Below are 27754 nucleotides of genomic sequence, written 5' to 3' on the forward strand. Positions count from 1 at the left end.
GTTACAAAGAAATGTTGTGATTTGAAGAATGCATAACATGGCACCTTGTCTGTATACTAATTTGTAGCTCAGCATTTTTCTTTTTTCACAAGTACTGTTCTTCACTTATTAGAACTGATGGAATGCATTATTCATATGAAAGATTAATTTGTAAAGAGACAATCGATAAGGAATTCCAGTTGTCATCCAAGGCAAGAGGGAAGTGGCCTAGAGAGATGAAAGTAGAAGAATTACTGACAACTGGGAAAGCAGGAAGGAGGACACCCTATCTACAATGTTCATTATTCAATTTTCAGTTTAACATATTCTGCCTTGGGTACTTATAGCTTATTCTTCATTTCTAAGATGATGCTACCTTTTTCTTCAATATCTTTCCCAAGTTAGGTCAACTCCTACATTTATCCTGTTTTTCTGTCCATTAAAGTTCTGAGTTTTAAAATTTTTTATTCAAGGTAGCTTTTTTTCTCTTCTGCAAATGCTGATTCAAGAACATTTAAATCAAGTTTGGTAGTGTTCTGTTATAGTCTTCTTCTGCATTGTGGTTGTTTTTTGGGGGACAGAATTTTTAAAAACTCAAGTATTCTGATTCTCATTTTCTCTTTTTTTCTTATATTGCCTTTTTGCAGGTGCTGTCTTTCTTTTTTGTGTACTTACTACACAATACCACCTTCTCCAAGGGGTATTTTATGGTTACATGGAGATGTGTACTATCGCCATACAACAATAAATGCTTAGGCAAGAGGAGTCTGGAGTTAATAATAAATTAAGACACTAGGTTTCTTAATTTAAGAGTACCCTCTTCTGCTGCAAAGTGCAGTTTCTTTAATTGACAGCATTCTTTGTGTACATGGAGGGATGTGGTGGGGAGGGGTAGAAGTCGGTGTGTCTAGATTTTGTAATTTTGCAGGATGCTTCTCTGCCTTCTATTTATGCTGTGCACAGGGAATGGGTGGCTTTGTTTTCCTTATTAATCTGTCTGATTTTTGTAGAATGTATAAAGAGATACAGGTTTAAGTGGCTGTAATTTTTCTCCTGCAACATGGAAGTAATTTACCCCGCTCATCAAATGCAAGGTACTATCAATGTTAGGTGGAACAAGTGCAATTGGCTCTTCAGATGGGATTGATAGCAGTCACTAAATGTCTGAGAGAAGCAGTTAAGGTTGTATTTCAGATTGTAACTGGAAATCAGCCCTCTTGGTTAGAATCTTACCTGTTTCACCCAGACTTCTTATCCATTTTATTTTGTATTTTATATTTGTAATCTCATTAAAGGTGAGAGGATGGAGAAGGTAGTATCATTAGCTGCTTCTCTGAAATCCCCCCCAGCAGTTCAGCTAGAACAGCTCAACCTCAGCACTACTGACATTTCAAACTGGGTATTTCTTTATGGCAGGTACTATCTGTGTATTATAGGATAGTTAGCAGCATCCCTGGCCTCCACTCACAGATGCCAGTAGCATCCCTCCCTCCCTAGTTGTGACAACCAAAAATGTTCCCAGGCATTGTCAAATGTCCCCCTGGGGGGCAAAATTGTCCACACTGAGAACCACAGAGCTACAAGGTAAGTTTAGGGGCATCATTAAACATAGACTCTGAAGAGCTATTAGGCAGCATAATATGGAAAAAGGCTGGCTTATGGCAATACACATGAAAGAGGCAAACAGATTTTCCAATACTTAGGTTGTAAGCTAAAAGAAGGACAAGATTTTAACAGTTACAATGAGGTTTTATGTTTTTTAATGAGGAAGAAGTGTGAGTTCCCAGAGATGGCATCTCAAATCACAGGGAGAGAGACGACCACTGAACAGTGCAGAGGGAGTGTGTGGTTTGGGAAGGGAGACCTAAACCAGATTTCTAGGCGACATCAATACGTGACAAGAAAGCCTCTATAGGAATGACCAGAGGGGTTTGGAAAAAACTCAGAACAGGCAGAACTTTGAAAGCCAAAAAGTTTTTAGTAGACATAAGGGCTCAAATGTGCTCAGGAAAGAAGAGGTTGAGGGCAAAACGGAATTAAGATATAGATCTAGCTCTATAGATCTTCAAAGCCTCTGTGAGCTTCGCACACAATAAAATTCACAAGGGCTTCCTGGGTAGAGTTTAACTTACTTAACATCCTTCTGTGGAGCTCCAAATTTATTCTTCTTGCACAGGACCTGACCATGGTAGAGTCCCATCAAAGCCTTTGATTCTTTGGTCATTACAAGCTCTCCAAATTTCTGAAAAGTAAAAGGGAATGAGAAAAGGTAGAACTTCACAGTCTAGGTTATATGGATTCCTTCAGTTCAGGTTCCTCTGAAAAGCAGAAGTAATGCATGTGAAGCCTGAGTTCCTGGGGATGTGGGGGAGGTTGGGGGTTCAGTGCTGCAGAAGTCTGTCTCTCACTGATGTGTCTTTTCTTTACTTGTCTCATCTGGAGCACTTTCCGACTACTGTATTGAAGAAAGTTTTGGATATAACTAAGCTCTCAGCTTCTTTACACCAGAGGTGTGGTAACCTTTTTCATAAAACTAGAGTCTCAGGGCCAGAACGAGCCTCCACAATCATCTCAAACCAACCCTCTCATTTTACAGATTGGGAAGAGGAGGTCCAAAGAAATGGAGCGACTTTGCTCAAAACCATACAGCCTCAAAGTGGCAGAAATGGAACTTGAACCAAGATAGTATGATTCCGAACTCCAGTTCTATTGTTTTTTTTAGTTTGAGATGGAGTCTCGCACTGTCACGCAGGCTGGAGGGCAGTGGCGTGATCTCCGCTCACTACAACCTCCGCCTCCCAGGTTCACACCATTCTCCTGCCTCAGCCTCCCGAGTAGCTGGGACTAAGGTGCCCGCCACCATGCCCAGCTAATTTTTTGTATTTTTAGTAGAGACGGGGTTTCACCGTGTTAGCCAGGATGGTCTTGATCTCCTGACCTCGTGATCTACCCGCCTTGGCCTCCCAAAGTGCTAGGATTACAGGCGTGAGCCACCGTGCCCAGCCTCGAACTCCAGTTCTTTTTCTACTGTAGCAGGCTGCCCACGTGGGATTTACCACTTTAAAAAGTAGCCTAATTTATGGAGAAAAAGTCTCAACGTGGTGGTTAAAGCCATAGCATTTAGGATTTGACAGATCCTGTCTCTGCCACTGCCCCATTGTGAAGCTTTCTTCATCCTTAAAAATGGGAAAAACAATACCCATTTTACAGTATTGTTCTAGGGGATTAAATGAGAACACTAGTAAAATGACCAGGGTCTCAAGGTTAGCTATTATTAATATCACTAGGATATACTGGTAAGATTACATGGTTACAAAGAGCATTTCAAAAGAATCCCTCTAATAAAGTTGGTTTCATGACCCAATAGAACGTAAAATGATAACACAATCAATGCTTTACTCATCTTGATACAGGACGTTTTATCTAATAAACCAGTGATTTTCAAACGTGGGCAAAATATTTATCAATGGTCAGAAATTGAGTGAGTGGCAATAAGCATTATATACATAAAAAGAGGAATACACAGAGGATACCGAGCACAATGCACACAGTGAAGACAGTTACTGATTCGTGAAACTTATTCCTCAATTGTTCTGTATGTATGTTTATGTGCACTTGGTTATATTTTTAAAAAAATCAGAAATGCCCAACAAAACATCTAGTACCAGAAGTGTTTTTCTGATACCTGTCCTGAGCTCTTCAGATATTTTTTTTTTTTTGGTCCTTTTACAGGTTGAGCATCGTTAACCTGAAAATCCAAAATCCAAAATGCTCCAAAATCCAAAACTTTTTGAGTGCCAACATGATGTCATGGGCAAGATATTATACATGTTATGAGCTGCAGTCAAAACTGTTTTATGTAAAAAGTTATTAAAAATAATGTACAATATTACCATCAGGCTATGTGGTATATAATGTGTATATGAAATTAATTTCATGTTTAGACTCTGATCCCATTCCCAAGATCTCTCCATCATATATATGCAAATATTCCACTATCTGAAAAAGTGTGAAATCTGAAATGTTTTTAGTCCCAAACATTTTGGATAAGAGATATTCAACTTTATAAAAGAGCAACCATTCTTCAATGATCGTTTAAAACTTAAAAACAAACACAAATCACTTAAATCTGCAACATCACCAAGTTGCTAGAAAAGTACATGGGTAAAGCTGGTACATACATCTCTTCTGTCTTCGCCTTTTAGTGGGTACAAGATACTTCCTTTCATTTTCCAATTTACCAAAAAATTCAGTTTCATCATCTCTAGGCCCTAACATATAAGAAAAATATTTTTCTATCTTTGTATTCATTTTGTCTCAATAAAACCTGCCCAAGTGCAGAACAAAAAACACCCAAGTGACTTGTTTTGAAAGGATTATAACTATGTTCTTGCCCTTTGTAGTGACAACCTTATTACTGAGGGTTAAGTTCAAACCTCTGCAGACCAAAGGGTTTTTTCTTTTTCTTTCTTTCTTTCTTTTTTTTTTTGGAGACAGGGTCTCACTTTGTCACCGAGGCTGGAATGCAGTGGTGCGATCTTACTTAGCTCACTGCAGCCTTAACCTCCTGGACTCAAACAATTCTCCTGCCTCAGCCCTGCAAGTAGCTGGGATTACAGGCGCATGCCACCATGCCTGGCTAATTTTTGTAGTTTTTGTAAAGATGGGGTTTGGCCATGTTGCCCATGCTGATCTTGAACTCAAGCTCAAGCGATCTGCCCACCTTGGCCTCCCAGAGTGTTGGGATTACAGGGGTAAACCACCATGCCCGGACCCATTAGGGTATTCTTAGCATCCACTTGCTCACTGAGATTAATCATAAGAGATGATAAGCACTGGAAGAAAAAAATTCTTACTAGGCTTTGGGTATTTTTTTCCTTTTTCAGCTTTATACAGAAGATTGGATCTTTAGTTTTCCTTTAACTAATAAAACATTGAAAGGAAATAAGTTTACCTGAGATTCAGAGAGATAACCAGCATCACTCCCTTGCTCAATTCCAGTCTTTACGACCTAAAAACATATAAAGCACTTGCTCAGTGTTGGAATAAATTGGCGAGATGTACAATAATGCTAAATAAAATTGCCAGTGTTGCTAGTCCTCAAAGAGTAAGTCAAAAGTCTAGACTAGAATGAGAAAGAGAAGAGGACTGAGGATCCGGCTGCCCTCGACTGACTTAATTCTCCATCTTTGAGGCTACTGCTAAATCAAGCATAACACGGAAGGAGAAGGAAAGACAAAGCTTGAATTACTCTTCTGGCTTCTCTCCTGATCTTCAAATGTAGGCAGATCCTGAACTTCCACTTTCAGCCCTTTTAGCTCTCTACGCTTTCTCCCTCAGATACATGACCTAGTTTATCACATTAATCATGAACTCTACAAAATTCAGCGTAACATTTGGGATAAGTACTATCCTAAGTACAATGGCAAGTATAAAAGATGAAAAAAATGACCCTGTACTTACTCACTATCATAATTTACGGGAATGACAAATTTTTAAAAATAAGAAAATTGACATCTCTAACTCTGACTTCTCTGTCTAAACTGCTGTTGCTTGAATTTCCCATAATATCTGAACTCAATATATCTGAACCTAACTCATAACCTCTCTTTGGCAAGCCTGTTGCTGCTTTCATATTTTTACTTTACTATTATATCACAGGGCCTCATTCAAAGTTCAAGCCTGAATTACTAAGACAGTTTGCTAATCCACTGCTGTACTTTGTCTCTCCTTCGAAACCATTTTTACCCACTACCATGCAAATGGCTCTCTATAATCTTTATCAGACAAAGGTAAAATTTCTCAATTCATTATTACCAGCCTTTTAAAATCTAGCTTCAATCTGCTTTTCTTCAGACTAACATCTCATTATCTCCCACAAACACTGGTCTCACTAATGTTCCTTGAAGAGCCTGTTTTCCAGCTTCCATAACTTTGCTCTAAATGCCCTCCCTCCTTGGCAATACTTTCCCTTCACCTATCCTCCACCCAGCTTTCAGGGTTCAGGTCAGATCCCATGAGGCACTTACTGATCTCTTTGTCTCATGGTAATTGCTGCCTCCTCTGTCCCAATTATTTGGTATTAATCTTATGCTGCCTTATATCTCTTACAAGGCTATCTGCCTTAACACATATACGTGTCTAACATCCCCAGTCCAGCCTGTGAGATGAAGGCAGGTGGGGGCATGTTTCATATTTTATGTGCTTTGGTGCCTTCTGCTCAAAATATACTTGTTGACTGACCCATTCACCAATTGTGAAGTCTTTGGTTATATGCTCTCTTAATCTTTGACTTTCCCAACTGAAAAGTTCTAAGTTTTAAAGTCTACTGTTAAGAGATTTCTTGAACCCTGTGATCATTTTAATTATCCTCACTGATCTTTTGCAGAGCTTCTCTACATCATTACATCTTTTTTATAATTACAATGAAGAAGTCCTTGAGGGATTTTAGGCACTGACAATGATGTTGACCAAGAATAGAATAGAGCCATCAATTTTGTTTCAATTACTTTTTGGTTAGTGCCTGACACTCTAATGGCCTTGTTATACTGACATGACTTAGGTTCCTTTCCTGGTTTGCTGGTTTGTTACTGATAGATTTAAATGCATCAACCAATGAGTAAGTCCAGCATTGATTTTCCCCAAATACATCACTTTATATGAGTCCTTACAGCTTGCTATGCCCTTCCCTTATTTTTGGTAAGGATTAATTCTACTTTAATAGCAGAATTAAGAAATCTAGTACTGAACATACATGGTCCAGAATGGCAATAAGGAGGAGTGATCTATAGAAAGGAAGGAAATATGAGAAAACTGGGAATATTGGGTAAGACTCACATCAATTATTTTCAGAGGTGCAGGATATAGGCCTTTAGTCTGCTTTCGCACTTTTTCTTCCACTTTTTTGTAAACCTGTTGCCTGACAAATGGAATAGTCATGGCATACGCTGTCAATTCTGTAAAATAAAATGCTTTTAGATATTTACTATAAAGAGCCTAGATTCCCTGTTAGTTTATCCTCTAAACTCTGTAGAAATGAAGTAATTCTAGCTATCTGCAAGAACTGCTCTTTATGCTGATACACACAATATAAATTTCAACCTATGCATTACCTTAAACATGCTAATTGATGAATGTTAAAGCTGGGCCTTGGGTACATGAGTGTTTATAACACTATTATCTAGTCTTTTTGTGTTTGTGCTTAACATTTTCTAAAATGAAAAGTTTTCTATGACTCAAGGGTCATCATAAGGAAAAAAAAAGGTTTTTAAAATTGGCTTTAACTGGCTAGCGTAAAGTTGAGGAGTTGTTACGCCTCCTAAGGCTGACTGTATGCTTTGAGTAAATAATGTATTTACTACTTCCTCATTTTGAATCTATAGCAAATAAAATTAAATTTCCAAGAAAGAAGCTTTGCCTTTGTTCTTTAACAATGATACTCACTTTCCACCAATCCCTTGTTTCTCTTTGGAGAAATCTTCTTATCAGCTAGTCCTTTGGCAAAAGTAATTGCAACCTCTTCTAGGTATTCCATTGTCCGTTCCTCTGGAGGTTTTAGTCCTGGTCCTACAAAAATGAATGCAACACTGGAATGCAAATCAGGCCTAGACCAGTCCCAGGTAGTGAAAAACCTAGGCTTGCCAAAGCCAAAGGCTCTAGCACAGCATTCCATTTCAGACTGGAGACTGGTAGGTGGCAAAGTCATAAACCATGAACTCAAAGAAGGGAAATTACAATGAATAGAGGAGCAATGATATGCTCTAGGTAGAAAACGTGGTCTTAAACTGTTTCATTTGGCTTCCACTTCTGAGTAGAATGTAGTACGTCACACACACAAAAGGAAAGTATTATGTCTACTGCAACCTGCATTCTTGATGCAAAACTGGAAAGAAAAAAGAACAAATCATGAAATCATTTGTAAAGACACTGGGGAACTATGGAAGTAACAAGGACCATATGAACTAAAATTCTAGAGAGCAAGAGCCTGTCTTAGCTGAACTGATGATTGCTGATCATTTTCTTTTCAGGGATATGTAATGCTTTTGGGCTTAGACTGAAGACTGGACTTGACCCAAGCAGAAGGAATGTGAAACCATCAGAGTTTTTGGTGGTCATGTACAACAGATTAGAAGTTAGAAGAAACCAAGTGCAAAGCCAGTTTTCCCCCAGGAACATTTGTGAAGGTCTAAGACAAGGAGGAAGGGGCTAGCTCAGAGAGGTTGAGTGAAATCTCTCATAGTATCATTATGTTTAATAGATAAGGTACTTCTATGGAGAAGGGGGCCTGAAACCAATATGCAACTGATTTTCCACACAAGGCCTCTACCAGATCTTGAACCTGCTTGGGGCAAGAGGTTACAGAGCTAGGCTCAAAAAATCTGAAGAACAGGTGCAGTGGCTCATGCTTATAATCCCAGCACTTTGGAAGACTGACATAGGAGGATTGCTTGAGATCAGGAGTTCGAAACCAGCCTGGGCAACATAGTGGGACCCCACCCTTATTTTAAAAAAATCTAAAGAACACAATTTATAGTGCTGTGAAAACAGACACCACAGACACCTACTAGGCTCTCAATCAAAAGTCTGTAAGAGTCACATTGGAGGATATGGCTAGGGTCAAAATGGCAATCTTGTGCAGTACTGTGGCACTTAGGAAACAAAACCCAACTGAGAGAACCCACAGCAGACATACAACCGATCTCTCTCTTAAGACACTTGCCCTATTTTTTTTTTGAGATAGAGTCTTGCTCTGTAACCCAGGCTGGAGTGCAGCAGTGTGATCTCGGCTCATTGCAACCTCTGCCTCCCAGTTTCAAGCGATTCTCCTGCCTCAGCCTCTCAAGTAGCTGGGATTACAGGTGCGTGCCACCATGCCCAGCTAAATTTTCTATTTTTAGTAGAGATGGGGTTTCACCATGTTGGCCAGGCTGGTCTTGAACTCCTGACCTCAAATGATCTGCCCGCCTCGGCCTCCCAAAGTGCTAGGATTACAGGTGTTAGCCACCGAGCCTGGCCCATTTGACCTATTTTGAAAATGTGTGGGGAAGGAGGAATAATAACTAAGCCCAAAACTTTGGAGTGACAAAAGTTCAGTGTCCATAAAAGTCCTAACACAGTCATAATCCTGAGGGAGGCCAGGGCAGCTGGAATCTGTGACGTGACATGCTGGAGAGCAGCTGCTGTACAACAGAAGAGCTCTAGCGCTCTAAAGAGGGGTCCTTGAAACTCTGGTCAAGTATTGTTCTGCATGTGCATGAGGGGAAACTATCTGCAGCTGAGGAAAGAACCACCATAAAAGGCATGAAATGAAGCAAGGAAAGAATGACCCATAGCCAGGAGACAGATCAACAAATAGACACAGATCCAGAAATGAAAAGAATGATAGAATGAGCAGACACGATGTTCAAAAAGGCTAGTGTAAATTCATGCCGTATATTATAGAAGGTAGAGGAAAACAGGCGATAATGAGGAGAAACTGAAGATATAAAAGTGAGTCAACCCCAGCTACTTGGGAGACTGAGGCAAGAGGATCACTTGAGCCCAGTAGCTCAAGGACCAGACTCGGCAAGACCCCGTCTGAAAAAAAAAGTGAATCACATGGGATTGGATTAACAGCAGGGATACACTGAAGAGGGAAACATCAGGAAACTTGAATACATGGCAGTAGAAATAACCAGAATGAAAGAAGACCTAAAACAAACAACCCAGAGCTTCATTTTTGGGCAATATCAAATGATCTAACAATGTGAAATTGGAATCTCCAAAAAGGGGAGGGAGACAGAAAAATATCTGAAGAAATAGCCAAAGAAGTCTAAGACCATATGTCCAAGATGTTTAATGAATCCCAGACATAATAAACTTTAAAAAAAAAAACCCAACAAACCAAGCCACATCATAATCAAATTGCTAAAACCAGTCATAAAGGGAAAAATCTGAAAGCAGACAAGAGGAAGGGAAAGGCACATCACATATAGAAGTATAAAGAAAAGAATGACAGCTGGGCACAGTGGCTCATGCCTGTAATTTCAGTGCTTTGGGAGGCTGAGGCAGGAGGATCACGTGAGCCCAGGGGTTTGAGATTAGCCTGGGCAACACGGTAAGACCTTGTCTGTACAAAAAGAAAAATTTTTTTTAATTAGCTGGGCATGGTGGTGCATGACTGTAGTCCCAGCTACTCGAGAGGCTGACGTGGAAAGACTGCTTGAGTCTAGAAGTTTGGGGCTTCAGTGAGTTATGATCATACCACTGCACTTTAACCTGGGCAACAGAGCAAGACCCTGTCTCAAAAAGAAACAAACAAACAAAAAAGTGCCAAGATAAAAGTGACAACAGACTTTTCATCAGAAATTATGCAAGCCACACAGAATGGAGACATTTACAAAGTACCAAAAGAAAAACATTAGCTGGCCAGGTGTGGTGGCTCATGTAATCCCAGCACTTTGGGAGGCCGCGGTGGGCAGATCACTTGAGGTCAGGAGTTCAAGACCAGCCTGGCCAACATGGAGAAACTCTATTAAAAGTACAAAAATTAACTGGTGTGTGGTAGTGGGTGCCTGTACTCCCAGCTACTCAGGAAGCTGAGATAGGAGAATCATTTGAACCCGGGAGGCAGAAGTTTCAGTGAGCCGAGATTGTGCCACTGAACTCCAGCCTGGGCAACAGGGTGAGACTCTGTCTCAAAAAAAAAAAAAAAAAAAAAAAAAAAAGAGAGAAGGAAACATTAGCAATCTAGGAAAAATATATTTAAAAATGAAGAGGGAAATAGACTTTGTCAGACAAATCAAAAGGTAAGAACAGACCTACACTACAGAAAACTCTAAAGGAAGTTCTTCAGGTTGGAAGAAAACCAAATCAGATGGGAATCTGGATCTACCTATACAAAGGATAAAAAGCACTAAAAATGGTAACTATGTGGGCAACTATAGAAAAGATCTTTTCTAATTTTTTATTCTCCTTAAGAGATAATTATGTAAAACAAATATACCAATATATAGAAGAATTTATAATGTATGTAGAAGTAAAACGTATAACAACAATAGCAAAAATGGGGAGTATACAAAATAAATGCATACTCTTTCAAGGTTTTGACACCACATGAAAATATTATCAGTTGAAAACAGGCCAGGTGCAGTGGCTCACACCTGTAATCTTAACACTTCGGGAGGCCGAGGCAGGCAGATCACCTGAAGTCAGGAGTTTGAGACCAGCCTGGCCAAAATAGTGAAACTCCATCTCTACTAATATACAAAAATTAGCTGGGCGTGGTGGTGTGCACCGTAATCCCAGCTACTCAGGAGGCTAAGGCAAGAGAATTGGTTGAACCTGGGAGGCAGATTGCAGTGAGCCAAGATCGCACCACTGCACTCTAGCCTGGGTGATAGAGTGAGACTCCATCTCAAAAAAAAAAAAAAGAAAAAGAAAGAAAATAGACTGTGATAGGTTAAAAATGTATACTGTAAAACCCCAGAGCAACCATTAAAAGGGAAAAGCAAAGTAAAAGGCCAGTAATGAAGATAAAAAAACCTTTTTTTTTTTGAGATGGAGTCTTGCTCTGTTGCCCAGGCTGGAGTGCAGTGGTGTGATCTTAGCTCACTGCAACCTCCACCTCCCAGGTTCTAGTGATTCTCTTGCCTCACCCTCCCAAGTAGGTGGGATTACAGATGCATGCCACCATGCCAAGCTAATTTTCACCATGTTAGCCAGGACGGTCTCCATCTCCTGACCTTGTCATCTGCCCACCTCGGCCTCCCAAAGTGCTGGGATTACAGGTGTGAGCCACTGTGCCTGGCCAATAAAAAATTATTAATCCAAAAGAAAGCAGGAAGAAGAAAAAAGGAACAAAGAACTGACAGGTCACCCTGGAAGGGTCAGAGGGTGCACCCTTCACCCCCACTGTGAGAAATCAATTTGTGAGGTGAGGCCCAGCATTTCTGCTCTGTGGTTGCTTTTCTTTGGAGGTCAGAAATTACGGTGGGAACTGCTACCATCAACTGGGATCCCTAAATGCAATGGGGATAAAGGAATCCCGGGGTGGCAGGGGCCAAGTAGCAGCACCATGCCAAATCAAGGTGGGCATGGTTACCGTAATAAATAGTGGGGCCAAAGCAGTAATCAGAATAGTCAGACTTGCAGAGACCTATGGCATTGGGTAGTCGATCATGGCGTCCCTAGAAAAGAAATAGATGGGCAGTCTACTAAACTCTCACTTGATGTATATAAGCAGAAGAATTCTAGGTCTGGTCAACAGAAGTATAACTTGAATCACTCGAAGAGAGTCATGGCCCCTTAATCAATTCCCAGAAATGAGCTACTTTACAGATCCAGAATCTCCGTAATGAAAGGGAAGCTGTGTCCTCTTGAGGAGACTTTCCTGTTTATCTTTCTCCTACCCTTCCCCAAAGGGACCTATGGCTATTTGCCTTGCAGAAGGGGAAACAATGATTTTTTGGGGATTACCAGACAATGGCTTCTGAACTAACACTAATTCCAGGGGACCCAAACATCACTGTGGTCCAGTAGTCAGAGTAGGGGCTTATGAAGTCAAGTGATCAATGGAGTTTTAGCTCAGGTCTGTCTCAGTGGGCCTAGCAGGTCCCTGAGCCCATCCTGTGGTTATTTTCCCAGTTTCAGAATGTACAATTGGAACAGACATACTCAGCAATGAGTAATATCACTGTATTCTCTGACTTGTAGAGTAAGGGCTACTATGGTGGGAAAGGCCAAGTGAAAGCCACTAAAACTGCCACTACCTAGAAAACAGTAAACCAAAGCAACACCACAATCCTGGAGGGACTGCAGAGATTAGTGTCACCATCAAGGACTGAAAGAGGTAGGGGTGGTGATTCCTACTTCATTCCCATTCAACTTGCCTACTCTGGATAGTGCAGAAAACAGATGGATCTTCTGGAATGACAGTGGATTACTATAAATTTAATCAGGTGGCAACTGCAATTGTAACTGGTGTTCCAGATGTCATTTTATTGCTTGAACAAATTAACATACATCCTTGGACCTGGTATGCAGTGACTGATCTGACAGAAGCTTTTTTTTCTTGGTTATCCGTTAGTAAAGACCACCAGAAGCAGTTTGCTTTCAGCAATATACCTTCAATGTCTTACCTTAGGGGTGGGTGTATTGTTTTCAACCATATATCATAATTTAGTCCACAAAGAGCCTGATTACCTTGTCCTTCCACAAGATATCATGCTGGTTCATTACACTGTGATATTATGCTGAATGGATCTGGTGAGCAGGAAGTATTAACTACTCTAGACATGCTGGGGGTAACACATGTGTGTGACAGAAGGTGGGAAATAAATCCCTCCAAAATTCAGGGCCTCCCATGTTAGTGAAATTTCTGGGGATCCAGTGGTCTAGGGCATACAAAGACATCCCTTCTGTTGTAAAGGGTAAGTGTTGCACCTGGCCCCTCCTACCACAAAAAGACACGCAGAACACCTGGGCGCTGCTTCAGACTTTGGAGACAACATATTACTCATTTGAGTTGCTACTCCAGCCCATTTACTGAGTAACTAAAACAGCTGCTAGTTTAAGTGGGATCCAGAACAAGAGAAGCAGTTCTGCCATTTGGGCCATGTGATTCAAACCCGATGGTGCCTGAAGTGTCGGCAGCAGACAGAGATGCTGTCTGGAGTCTTTAATAGATCTCTATTAGGTGAATCACAACACAGACGCTTAGGATTTTAGAAAAAGCCCTACCATCCTCTGTGACTACTCTCCTTTTGGCAAACAGTGTTTGGCTTATTAGTGGGACTTCGTAGAGACTCAAAGCTTAACCATGGGGCATCAAGTTACCAGGTGACCTGAGCTGCCGATCATGAAACAGATGTTGTCTAACCTACTAAGCCATAAAGTGGGGTGTACATGGTAGCACTCCATTATCAAATGGCAGTGGTATATGTAAGACTGGGCTTAAACAGACACTAAAGGCACAAGCTGCATGAGGAAGTAGCCAAAATACTCCACGGCCCTGTTCTTTGTCTCTCCCAGCCTGCACCTATGGCCTCATGGGGAGTTCTCTATGGCCAGTTGATTGGCAAAGAAAAACTCGGGCCTGGTTTGTAGATACTTCTGTGTGATATGCAGGTTCCACCTGGAAGTGCACAGCTGTAACACTACAGTCCCTTCTGGGACGCCCCTTAAGGACAGTGGTGAAGGGACAGCCTCCCAGTGGGCAATACTTCTGGCAGTGCACCTGGTTGTCCATTTTGTCTAGAAAGAAAAATGGCCTGAACTAAGGGTCTACTCTGATTCATAGGCTGTGGCCAACGGTTTGCCTGGATGGTCAGGAACTTGGGGGAACACAGATGAAAAACTGTTGGCAAGGTGTTATGGGCTGAATTGTTTCCCCCCCACCCCATTCATATGTTGAAGTCCTAACCTCCAGTATCTCAGAATGTGACTATAATTGGGGATAGGGCCTTTAAAGAAGTGATTAAGTTAAAATGAGGCCATTAGGGTGTTCCCTAATCCAATCTGACTGGTGTCCTTATAAGAAGAAAAAATTTGGACACACAAAAGAGATGCCAGAGATATGCAGACAGAGTAAGAAAGCAGGGCCATCTGCAAGCCAAAGAGAGATGCCTCAGAAGAAACCAAACCTGCTAACACCTGATCTTAGACTTCCAGTTTCCAGAAATGCGAGAAAACATGTTAAGTTTCTGTTGTTTAAGCCACTCAGTCTGGTATTTGTTATGGCAGCCCTAGCAAACTAATATACAAGGACACCTGGGGAGTAGGTCAGTGGACAAACCTCTCTGAACAGGCAAATAATGTGAAAACACTGTGTCCCATTAAATGCTCATCAAAGAGTGACCTCAGTCGAGGATTTCAATGACAAATTGGATGGGATGACTTGTTCTATGGATACCAGTCAGCATCTTTCCCCAGTCACTCTTGTCACTGCTTTATGAACAGCGGCCATGATGGCGAGTGTGGAGGTTATGCATGGGCTTAGGCAATGTGGACTTTCATTTACCAAGGCCCATCTGGCTACAGCCACTGTTGAGTGCCCAATCAGCCAGTAGCAGAAACCTACACTGAATCCCTCATATGGAGAGTCTCCAGGGTGATTAGGGAGCCACCTTGTGGCAGGTCGATTACTTTGCACTGCTTCTGTCATGGAAAGGGCAGTGCTTTGGTTCTTACTGGAACATTTACTGTGAATATCAATTTGCCTTCCTGGCACACAATGCTTTTGCCAAAACTACCATTTGTGGACTTACAGAGTGCCTTATCCACCATTATGGTATCCCACCAAGCACTGCTTCTTATCAAGGAACCAACTACTTAGTAAGTGAAGTGCAGCAATGGGCCATGCTCACAAAACACTGATCTTACTGCATCATTGGGAAGCAGCTGGCTCGACAGAATGGTAGGATGGACTACTGAAGACTCCATCACAGTGCCAGCTAAGTGGCATTATTTTGCAGAGTCAATGTCCTCCATGATGCGCAAATGTTTTAAGTCAGCTTCCAGCATAGGGTGCTATTTTTCCCACAGCCAGGATTCGAGAGTCCAGAAATCAAGGAGAGCAAACAGAAATTACCCTGTTCACTATTACCCCTAGTGATCTAATCTACCAGCAAAATTTCTGCTTCTTGTCCCTGCAACTTTGGGCTCTGCCTGTCTAGAAGGCTTGGTTCCAAAGGGAGGAATGCTTCCACCAGGAGACACAACAATGATTCTACTGAACTGGAAGTTAAAACTGCCATCTGGCCACTTTGGGCTCCTCATGCCTTGAAATCAACAGGCAGCAGAGGGCGGGTACTGTACTGGCTGGGGTGATTAATCCTGATTACCAAGGGGAAATTAGGTTGCTACTACACAACAGAGGTAAGGAAGAGTATGTCTCAAATGTGGCAGATCTCTTAGGGTGTCCCTTAGTACTAACATGACCTCTAATTAGTCAGTAGAAAATCACAACCCAATTCGCACAGGACTGCTAGTGGCCTAGAAGACATTTTAGGAATGAAGGTCACCCCACCAGGCAAAGAAGTAGGACAAACTGAGGTACTTCCTGAGGGCAAAGGGAATATGAAAAGGGGAGTAGAAATATCACCCTTTCCACACCAGACCTGGTACACAGTCAGTGCATTGCGGTGTCATCTGAGGGAGCTGCAGTCAAGGACTTGGGTCTCTGGGGCTAGCTAAGCTCTTACACAAATGTGCATTCCTAGCCTAGATGCCTTCTATTCCTAGGTCTTTTTATATGGAGACTTTGGCTGAGGCCTTCTTCAGGTGCCTCTGCTGAGACCTTGTCAAAGGAGGAAGGGGAAATCTTTTATTTATTTATTTTTGAGACAGAGTCTCACTCTGTCGCCCAGGCTGGAGTGCAGTGGCACAATCTCGGCTCACTGCAACCTCTGCCTCCCGGGTTCAAGTGATTCTCCTGCTTCAGTCTCCTGAGTAGCTGGGATTACAGGCATGTGCCACCACGCCTGGCTAATTTTCGTATTTTTAGTGGAGATGAGGTTTTGCCATGTTGGCCAGGCTGGTCTCGAACTTCTCACCTCAGGTGATCCGCCCGCCTCGACCTCCCAAAGTGCTGGTATTACAGGCATGAGCCACTGCACCCGGCAGGAAGGGGAAATCTTAAAGACACTTCTCCCAGTCTACTCCACTCTCCTCACCCAGGGTCCATAAAGCCTCAGGAACCTTTTGTTCAGGGCTTTTGCAACAGTGAGATGACACCCACTTGTATGCTAATCTACCAGATCCTCAACCAGTGTACCATTCCATGGGGAAAATGGTATAGGGAGGAGCTGGCACTTTCTTTGGTTTTAGCCTTTTGTGTAAACTATCATAGTAAGTGAATAAAGGCTCCGCCGTTACTTTCCTTTTGGGTTGTTTAATTATTTACTCTGACATTTGATAGCTCAGTTCTCTTTCCAGATCAGCTGAATACTAATCTGGAAATATGATAAATATTCATTTCTGAATACAGAAATGAATACTGTACTATTTATGAGGATTTCTTTCTTATTTTGTTATGAATGTATATAATTAACCGAATATTTGTGTTTTCTTCTCTAGCTCCTTATCATCTAATATAAGATGTATCCATAATAGTTAACTTTATATCATAGCATTTATGTTACAGAATATGAGAGAAGAGTGAATTTCACCCAAGGACTCGGCATCCTCTTCTAGGGAAAGGATTAGTGTATTTTTGGTTGTATAAAGGAGAATTGCATCATGTCAGGATTAAGTATGACTCTTGTCATTGCCTTTATTTGAAGACTAAGTATGGCTTCAGGAGATGTGTATGGGTATCAAACAGACAAGGCGTGGAGTATGATAGTCTTCAAATATGTCAACTTGGCTAGGCTACAGCCCAGTTATTCAATAAACATTAACCTAGATGTTATTGCGAAGGTATTTTATAAGTGATTAAAGTCCTATCAGCTGATAAACTATCAATATCAGGAATGAATGAGGAGACATCATTATAGAGTATAAAAACATTAAAATGACAAGTATTATGAACAACTTTTTTGCAATAAATTTGGCAAATTGTTAATAGATGAAATGAACAAATTATTTGAAAGACACAAACTACTACCATAGCTTACTCTAGAATGGAGAACCTGAATAGCCCTATATCTATTAATTGAATTCACAAGTAAAAACTTTCCCAACAAAGAAAACTAGGAGCCCAGGAATTACTGGTTAATTCTACCAAGTATTTAAGAAATAATACCAACTCTACATAAAATCTTTCAGAAAATATGGAGGCCAGGCACGGTGGCTCACACCTGTAATCTCAGCACTTCGGGAGACTAAGGCAGGCGGATCATGAGGTCAGGAGATTGAGTCCATCCTGGCCAACATGGTGAAACACCATTTCTACTAAAAATACAAAAATTAGCCTGCGATCTCGCCACTGCACCACTCCAGCCTGGTGACAGGGCGAGACTCCGTCTCAAAAAAAAAAAAAAAAAAAGAGAGGAGAGAATACTTCTCAATTCATTTTATGAAGCCAGCATTACCCTGATACCAACACCAGGCAAAAATATCCTAAGAAAATTATCCCTGAGACTTTATCCCTCATGACCAAACATAAAAATCCTTTATAATATATGACAACAAAATGGAGTTTATTCGAAGAAACAAGGCTGGTTCAATATTCAAAAATCAATGTGACTGACATTATTAATAGACTAAAAAAGAAAAAAAACCCACAATTATCTCAGTAGATGGAGAAAAGGCATGACAAAATTCAATACTCATTCTCAGCAAACCTGATAAAGAGTACATATGAAAAACCTACAACTAACACCATACTTAATACTGAATGCTTTCCTCCTAAGACTGGGAACGGGTTGACAATATTTGTTCTCATGACTTCTATCCAATATTGTACAAAGGTCTTAGACATTGTGGTAAGTCAAGAAAAAGAAATAAATGGCATCTATATTGGAAAGAAAGAAGCCGAACTATCTTTACTTAAAGACAACATAATTAACTATGTAGAAAATCCTCAGGAATCTATTTAAAAAAAAAAAAAAGGCTACTAGAACTAGTAAATGAATTTGGCTAAACCACAATATACAAGGTCCATGTCCAAAAATCTTTGTATTTCTTTTTTTTTTTTTTTTTTTTTTTGAGACGGAGTCTCGCTCCGTCGCCCAGGCTGGAGTGCAGTGGCCGGATCTCAGCTCACTGCAAGCTCTGCCTCCCGGGTTTATGCCATTCTCCTGCCTCAGCCTCCCGAGTAGCTGGGACTACAGGCGCCCGCCACCTCACCCGGCTAGTTTTTTGTATTTTTAGTAGAGACGGGGTTTCACCATGTTAGCCAGGATGGTCTCGATCTCCTGACCTTGTGATCCGCCCGTCTCGGCCTCCCAAAGTGCTGGGATTACAGGCTTGAGCCACCGCGCCCGGCCTCTATTTCTATATTCTAGTGAGAAATTAAAGTTAAAAAAGTAAAACAGCCTAAAAGTATGAAATTCCTAGGCATAAATTTAACAAAATGTGTTCAAGATCTATTCATTCAAAAGTACCAAACACTACTGAGAGAAATTTAAAGACCTAAATAAACAGAGAACTTTACCATGTTCAAGGATGAAATGACTCAATATTTTCAGGCTGTCAATTCTCCCTAAATTTATATACTGATTCAATGCAATTCCAATAAAACTTGAAATGAATCACAGACCAAAATGTAAGAGCTAAAACTAGAAAATTTCCAGAAGAAAGTATACAGGAACATCTTAGTGATCTTGAGTTAGAAAAAAACTTTTTAGATCCCACACTAATAGCATGATCCATAAATACTTCAAATGGATCACAGACCAAAATGTAAGAGTTAAAACTAGAAAATTTCTAGAAGAAAGTATACAGGAAAATCTTAGTGATCTTGAATTAGAAAAATGTTTTTTAGATACCACACTAATAGCATGATCCATAAAAGAGAAACTTGATAAACCAGACTTCATTACAATTAAGAATTTCTGCTCTTATATAGTGAAAAGATAAGCCACAGACTATAAGGAAATATTTGCAAATCATATATTTGATAAAGGACTTGTATCCTAATATATAAAGAACTCTGAAAACTCAGTAATAGGAAAAACAACTCAGTCCAACAAAATGGGCAAAAAATTTGAACAGATGCCTCTTTATAAGATATACAGATATTCAATATATTTGGTAATTAGGGTAATATAAAAACCACAAGGAAATATGACTACATTCCAGCTGGGTATGGTGGCACACACCTATAATCTCAGCACTTTGGGAGGCTGAGGCAGGTGGATAACTTGAGGTCAGGAGTTTGAGACCAGCCCTGACAACAAGGTAAAACCCAATCTCTACTAAAAATACAAAAATTAGTTGGACATGGTGGTAGGTGCCTATAGTCCCAGCTACTTGGGATGCTGAGGGAGGAGAATTGCTTGAACATCGGAGGCGGAGGTTGCAGTGAGCCAAGATTGTTCCACTGCACTCCAGCCTGGGCAACAGAGTGAGACTGTGTCTCAAAAAAAAAGAAAGAAAAAAGAACTGTTACTACATTCCTGTTAGAATGTCTAAAATTAAAAAGATTGACCATGCAAAGTGGCTGGTACCTAGAACTCTCATACACTGCTGGTGGGAATGCAAAAGAGTATAACCACTTTGGGAAAACAGTCTGACAGGAAAGCAAACACATACCTAGCACATGCTAGTGGCACATGCCTCATAATCCCAGCTTCTTGGGAGGCTGAGGCAGGAAGATTGCTTGAGCCCAGGAGTCTGGGGCCAGCCTCGGTGACATAGCAAGACTCAAAGACTCATCTCTAAAAATTTTTTTTTTTTTTCTTCCCAGAGATAAGGTTTCCCTCTGTCACCCAGGCTGGAGTGCAGTGGCCTGATCATAGCTCAATGTGACCTCAAACTCCTGGGTTCAAGCAATCCTCCTGCCTCAGCCTCCCTAGTAGCCAGGACTACAGGCATGTGCCACCACACCCAACTAATTAAAACTTTATATTTTGTTGAGACAGAGTCTTGTTATGCTGCTCAGGCTAAACTTTTTTTTTCAAAAGCTAATATATATCTGTTATATGGACTAGTCAATCCACTCTTTAGTATTTACCCAACAGAAATGAAACATTTGTCCACATAAAGACTTTTTGTTTTTTGAGACAGTCTCGCTCTGTCACCCAGGCTGGAGTGCAGTGGTGCAATCTTGGCTCACTGCAACCTCCACCTCCTGGGTTCAAGCGATTCTCCTACCTTAGCCTCCCAAGTAGCTGGGACCACAAGTGCACACCACTACACACAGCTAATTTTTGTATTTTAAGTAGAGACGGGGTTTCACCATGTTGGTCAGGCTCGTGTTGAATTCCTGACCTCAGGCGATCAGCCTGGCTCAGCCTCCCAAAGTGCTGGGATTAGAGGCTTGAGCTACCATGCCCAGTCACGCCCACATGAAGACTTAAAGATGAATGTTTACAGCAGTTTTATTCAGAATAGCCCTAAATTAGAAACAACTCAAATGCTCATCATTTGGTGAATGGATAAACAAACTATGGTACATTTCTACAATGGAGTAACACTCAGCAATAAGAAGGAACAAACTGCTGATATATGCAACAGTATGGATGCATCTCAAAAGCATTATGCTAAGTGAACGAAGAGTAAAACAAGCTACATACCAGAAATGTTTTTTTTTTTTTTTTGGGACGGAGTCTGGCTCTGTTGCCCAGGCTGGAGTGCAGTGGCCGGATCTCAGCTCACTGCAAGCCCCGCCTCCCGGGTTCACGCCATTCTCCTGCCTCAGCCTCCCGAGTAGCTGGGAGTACAGGCGCCCGCCACCTCCCCCGGCTAATTTTTTTTTGTATTTTAGTAGAGACGGGGTTTCACCGTGTTAGCCAGGATGGTCTCGATCTCCTGACCTCGTGATCCGCCCGTCTCGGCCTCCCAAAGTGCTGGGATTACAGGCTTGAGCCACCGCGCCTGGCCTCAGAAATGTTTAAAAAAAAATTTTTTAAAGATGGCATCTCACTCTGTTGCTCAGGCTGGAGTACAGTGGTGCAATCATAGCTCACTACAGCCTTGAACTTCTGGGCTCAAACAATATTCCTGCCTCAGCCTCCTGACTAGCTGGGACTACAGGTGTACACTATGATACCCAGCTAATTTAAAAAAAATTCTTTATTAAGAGATGGGATCTTGCTCTGTTGTCCAGGCTGATCTTGAATTCCTGGCCTCAAGCAATTCTTCCACCTCAGCCTCCCAAAGTGCTATGATTACAGGAGTGAGCCACCATGCATGGCTATTTTTGGATTGTGGCAGTGTTTACATAGCTATATACATTTTCAAAACTCAAATTATACATTAAAAATTGGTCAATTTCACCAGACACAGTGGCTCACACCTGTCATCTCGGCACTTTGGGTGGCTGAGGCACGAGGATTGCTTGAGCCCAGGAGTTTGAGACTAGCCTGGACAACAGAGTGAGATCTTGTTTCTACAAAAAATAAAAAATTAGCTAGTGTGGCAGCATATGCCTGTGGTCTCAGCTACTCAGGGGGCAGAAGTGGGAAGATCATTTGAGCCCAAAAAGTTGAGGTTGCATTAAGCTATATTCACACCACTATACTCCAGTCTGAGCAACAGAGTGAGACCCCAACATGCACACACACACACACACACACAAAATTAACACATTTACTATTATGTAAATAATATCTCAATAATGCTGATTTTCAAGAAATATAAGGGTGATGAATATACAAATCAGAATAGTGGCTTCTTTGGATAAAGGGAGGCAAAGGCTGGGCGCGGTGGCTCAAGCCTGAAATCCCAGCACTTTGGGAGGCCGAGACGGGCGGATCACAAGGTCAGGAGATCGAGACCATCCTGGCTAACACAGTGAAATCCCTTCTCTACTAAAAAATACAAAAAACTAGCCTGGCGAGGTGGTGGGCGCCTGGAGTCCCAGCTACTCGAGAGGCTGAGGCAGGAGAATGGCGTAAACCCGGGAGGCGGAGCTTGCAGTGAGCTGAGATCTGGCCACTGCACTCCAGCCTGGGCTACAGAGCGAGACTCTGCCTCAAAAAAAAAAAAAAAAAAAAAGGGAGGCAAAGAAACTGAATGGGAGGAAGTAGCCCATCAGTAGATGTCAATTATTGTTAATATTCTCAGGTTGGTTGTTTCATTTATTATCTTACTAAAACAGACACAAGAAACTGAAGGAAGGTTATGCATGGATAATGATACAGGTAATTTAAGAATCAAAAATAATGACTTGACTGAATTCTGTACTCCTAATGTTCTAATTATAAACCAAAATAAAAATCAGGGTGATGTTGAAAATGATTTAGTATCAGCTATTTTAGAAAACTTCCTTCCTTAGAATACTGACCCATTTCTTAAGAGTTTGAGCTTCACTCTGTGCTTCCTATGATATTCAAGAGGTTAACCATTTTTTCTTTTGAGATGGGAGCCTGGCTCTGTTGCCCAGACTGGAGCGCAATGGCACAATCTTGGCTCGCTGCAACCTCAGCCCCACCAGGTTCAAGCGATCCTCCTGCCTCACCCTCCCAAGTAGCTGGGACTACAGGTTTGTGCCACCACAGCTGGCTAATCATTTTTAGTGGAGACAGGGTTTCACCACGTTGGCAAGGCTGGTCTCAAACTCCTGACCTCAAATGGTCTTCCTGCCTCAGCCTCCCAAAGTGCCGGGATTACAGGCATGAGCCACCATGCCTGGCATAAGAGGTTAATACTTTAAAAAAATAAGTAACTTTATAAGGCCCAACTCTGAGATGTGCTAACACTTACCCAGGGGTTCCACTAATTGGTCAACCAATCCCATTTTCTTTGCCCTGTCTGCACGAATGTTTCTACCAGTCAGCATCATGTCCAAGGCAGCAGGCACACCCACCTAACAGGCAAGCAAGGATGACAGTATAGGGGGAAAGAAATCAGGGTGATAATTATATAGTTTACAAATCATCAAATGAACAAATATTAAAATGAAAAAAGTCAAACCATATGTTTATGCTATTTGTCAATAGCATAGATAAGTTATATTTAATATACTGATATACATTTGGGTAACTTTGGGGATTAGATACCTCTAGCTGAAGCAAAAATATCTTTATCTCTTAATTCAATATATAGGATTCTTATACTAATAAGGTAAAGAATTTCATGTTTCCTAAAATTGTACATTTCTGTTATTCTGAGGGTTTTTTTTCCTATCATTTATAAAATATTTAAAATTCTGGCCGGGCACGGTGGCTTACACCTGTAATCCCAGCACTTTGGGAGGCCAAGGCAGGTGGATCACCTGAGGTCAGGAGTTCAAGACCAGCCTGGCCTGACATGGTGAAACCCTATCTTTACTAAAAATACAAAAAATTAGCTGGGCGTGGTGGGGCACACCTGTCATTCCAGCTACTCGGGAGGCTGAGGCACAAGAATTGCTTGCATCCAGGACGCGGAGGTTGCAGTGAGCCAAGATCACGCCACTGCACTCCAGCCTGAGCAACAGAGTGACTCTGTTCCAAAAATAAAATAAAATAAAATAAAATATAAAATAAAATAAGATAAAATAAATCATATTGAAAACAGCAAAGACTCTGAGAAACCTGATCGTTTTGACAAAGTCTTTAAAAAGAATTTTAAGCTTAACAAAAATAGAACTCAGCTAGGGCTGCTTATATGATATTAGAAGAATGGCTTCTAGTAACATTCAAATACCAGCTATAGTTCAAGAAAAAAAAGGAGAAAGAAACTCAACAAATATTTTTGATACACATATATGCATATTCATTCTTTCAATAAATCCTTTTGACATTCCTATGAAGGAAAGCACATTATTATTATTAGAAAATTACCACCATAAACCTTGTTTTCTTTTGTGCTCAACTGAGATCAACTTCCCTGCAAAAAGTATGTCTGTTGAGCCTTGTTTTCACTGAGGAATCTAGAGTGCCAGAAGCTACGAGGTTCAGTGGGCCCTTGAGTTGACATTAAGACTGCTCTGTAGCATCCAGGTCTGACTGTCCTTCCCTTCTCCTTGGAATTCAAAACCTGCTGAGCTTCTTTTGGTTCCATAGGACACAGCAATGAGAACATCCAAATCAGATAATGAGGGAAAAGGTCTGTCTCTTATATTTATTATGAAATATTAATATGACTCATGGTTTTGAAAAACTGTTAAGACGGTACTATATGGAAAAGGAACCAATTAAACCATAAGCTCCAGAAAAGCAAGACATGCATCTTAGTTATCTTTATCCTTCCTCAGAGACTAACAAAGGACCTTGATCAATAATTCTGTGGAATTAGGCCAGGCGTGGTGGCTCACATCTGTAATCCCAGCACTTTGGGAGGCCAAGGCGGGAGGATTACCTGAGGTCGCGAGTTCAAGACCAGCCTGGCCAACATGGTGAAACCCCGTCTCTACTAAAAAATTAGCTGGGTGCAGTGGCGCGTGCCTGTAATTCCAGCTATTCGGGAGGCTGAGGCAGGAAAATTGCTTGAACCCACGAGGAGAAGGTTGCAGTGAGCTGAGATCGCACCACTGCACTCTAGCCTGAGCTACAGAGCGAGACTTTGTCTCAAAAGAAAAGAAAAAAAAAGAAAAAAGAAAAAAAAATTCTGTGGAATTGAAAAAATAAGACCAGGAATAAAAGTCTGTCATTGATCCTGTACACTCATATTTTATTTGGTTTTTTAATTCTACAATGAATGCCCATATTATTCATTTTATATATGAAAACAGATCTAAAGAGGGCATATAGGTTCACAAAGGGGATGTTAGACTCACCATTTTGGGCAGCCTTTGTGTGCCTCCTGCTCCTGGTAAGGCCCCCAGCAAGACTTCAGGGACACCTAATACTGTTTTTCTGTCTTTTGTTGCTATTCTGTATTGGCATGAAATGGCAAGCTTTGAACAAATGAAAGAAAATTAGAATGTTAGAAAATGTGACTTAGTAGCAACTTGAGATCGATAAGGGTCTAAAGATTACTTATAAAGCAGGAATGTGCTCACAGAAAAAATTGAAATTCCTTAGGCTGGCATTTAATAATTTCTAGAATTTACCTTTTTAGCCTTTTTTTCACACTTTTCCTCTAATTTACTAACCTCTTTTTGGGCCGTAGATCTCCTGAAAAATCTACTGAAAGCTAGAGAAGCTCTCAAGAGAAAAATGCACACACAATTTTATATGGACCCCAGGTTAAAAAGCCCTGGACTCTCCAATCAAGCACATCTACTTATGGTGTCCTAGTTGGCTTTGCTTTTGCCTTTGCTCACACCATACCATGTGTGGAATTGTTTTGCCCTCCATATTCTGGTTAATCAAATTCTGCTTATAGTTTAGGGCCAGGCACAGGTTTTCTTAATTAATATAGTCATGTGTCACATAATGAGGGGGATATGTTCTGAGAAACCTGTCATTAGGCAATTTTGTTGTTGTGTGAACATCGTAGAGTGTACTTACACAAACCCAAATGGCAGAGCCTGCTACACATCTAGGCTATATGGGATAGCCTGTTGCTCCTAGTCCAGTGGTACCCAACCTTTTTGATACCAGGGACTGGTTTCTCGGAAGATAATTTTTTCCAAGAACTGGGGGTGGGGTGGGAGGGAGAGGTTTCAGGATGAAACTGTTCTACTTCAAATCATCAGGCAATAGAGGCCAATGGAGTGTGCAACCTGGATCCCTCTCATGTGCAGTTCACAACAGGGTTCCTGCTCTTATGAGAATCTAATGCCACTGCTGATATGACAGGAGGTGGAACTCAGGTAGTAATGTTCACTCGCCCACTGCTCACCTCCTGCTGTGGGGCCCAGTTCCTAACAGGCTATGTCCTGGGGATTGGGGACCCCTGTCCTAAGGGACTACAAACCTGGACAGCATGTGACTGTACTGAATACTGTAGGCAACTGTGGCACAGTGACAAGCATTTCTATAAAGAAATGCTTATCAGAAAAGGTATAGAAAAACATAGTGTTACAGTCTTATAGAACCACTGTTGTATATGCAATTGGTCATTGAAACGTTATGTCGTAAATGACTGCATATGTGAAAGTGTCTGGCACAGAGTTCAGCATGTGAAAAGTGCTCAATGAATGTTTTCTTTTCCCCTTCTTTTTTTTTCTACATGTTTGGGTCTAGTAAGCATCTCTTCTCTCAAGTCTTCTATTATTTACCAAATTTACTACTGACAAAGCACTTATATTATGCTTTGTGTGTCTCAACCAGACTTAAGTAGCTTAAGAGCATAGATCACACTTCTGAATCTTTGCCCTGCAAACTTGAACCAGATTTTTAGAATTCAAAAGGACATTAGAGATGCAGTTCAAATGAAAACATCACACCTTCGTTTACTTGCTCTGTGCCACTTGCTCTGTGTCATGTGGATTAAGGATTAAAACCTATCCAGAAGTTTGATAACTAAAAACAAAGCTAGCCAGGCATGGTGGCTCACACCTATAATCCCAGCACTTTGGGAGGCCGAGGCAGGTGGATCACCTGAGGTCAGGAGTTTGAGACCAGCCTGGTCAACATGGTGAAACTCCATCTCTACTAAAAATACAAAAATTAGCTGGCCATGGTGATGCACACCTGTAATCCCAGCTACTGGGGAGGCTGAGGCAGGAGAATTGTTTGAAGCCGAGAGGCAGAGGTTGCAGTGAGCTAAGATGGTGTCATTGCACTCCAGCCTGGGAGACAAGAGCAAAATTCCATCTCAAAACAAAAAACAAAGCTGATTCTCCTCCAGAAACTTTTTCCAGGCAAAGCAGTAGCCTAAGAGTTTATAGCTGATGAATGCCACCAATGAGTTGGACAGTGTCTCAATAACTTTAGAATATCTATACCTCAAGTCCTCCTCCCAGGCAGGATCCATTGATGGCAGCCACAACAGGCTTTGGGGACTTTTCAAGTTTCTCTAATATTCTCTGTGCTTCTTGTGATAGCTGTGTTACTTCTTGAAGGGTCTTGCAAGCGGATAACATGCTGCATTATCCACAAAAGTAGAGAACAGAAAAAAAGATAAAACTGTAACTTATTTGGTTCAATACTTATTCACTATACACTTATCCTATCATGCATCAATATTTGGTAATGAATCTTCAAATACTCAGAAGGTTAAGAATGATTTTGCAGGGCCGGGCACGGTAGCTCACGCCTGTAATCCCAGCACTTTGGGAGGCCGAGGTGGGTGGATTACGAGGTCAGGAGATTGAGACCATCCTGGCTAACATGGTGAAACCCTGCCTCTAATAAAAAAAAAAAAAAAAAAAAAAAAT

At 41.2% G+C, this 27754-nt stretch overlaps 1 protein-coding gene across 3 annotated transcripts in view; it reads right to left on the reverse strand.

Annotated features, from left to right (window-relative positions):
* The window catches only part of HADHA (hydroxyacyl-CoA dehydrogenase trifunctional multienzyme complex subunit alpha), a 57935-nt gene that overhangs the window by 17483 nt on the left and 12698 nt on the right, over positions 1 to 27754 (reverse strand). For all 3 annotated transcript variants that reach the window (XM_025405849.1, XM_025405847.1, XM_025405850.1), the window contains 7 exons: positions 27323 to 27461; positions 25265 to 25384; positions 23269 to 23371; positions 7423 to 7545; positions 6817 to 6935; positions 4934 to 4990; positions 2112 to 2221 (listed from right to left, as the gene is read on the reverse strand). In XM_025405849.1, the coding sequence (XP_025261634.1) occupies positions 2112 to 2221; positions 4934 to 4990; positions 6817 to 6935; positions 7423 to 7545; positions 23269 to 23371; positions 25265 to 25384; positions 27323 to 27461 (771 nt within the window). The remainder of the gene's footprint in view (positions 1 to 2111; positions 2222 to 4933; positions 4991 to 6816; positions 6936 to 7422; positions 7546 to 23268; positions 23372 to 25264; positions 25385 to 27322; positions 27462 to 27754) is intronic.

The sequence above is a fragment of the Theropithecus gelada genome, chromosome 13, assembly GCF_003255815.1.
Source record: "Theropithecus gelada isolate Dixy chromosome 13, Tgel_1.0, whole genome shotgun sequence".
Lineage (NCBI taxonomy): Eukaryota > Metazoa > Chordata > Mammalia > Primates > Cercopithecidae > Theropithecus > Theropithecus gelada.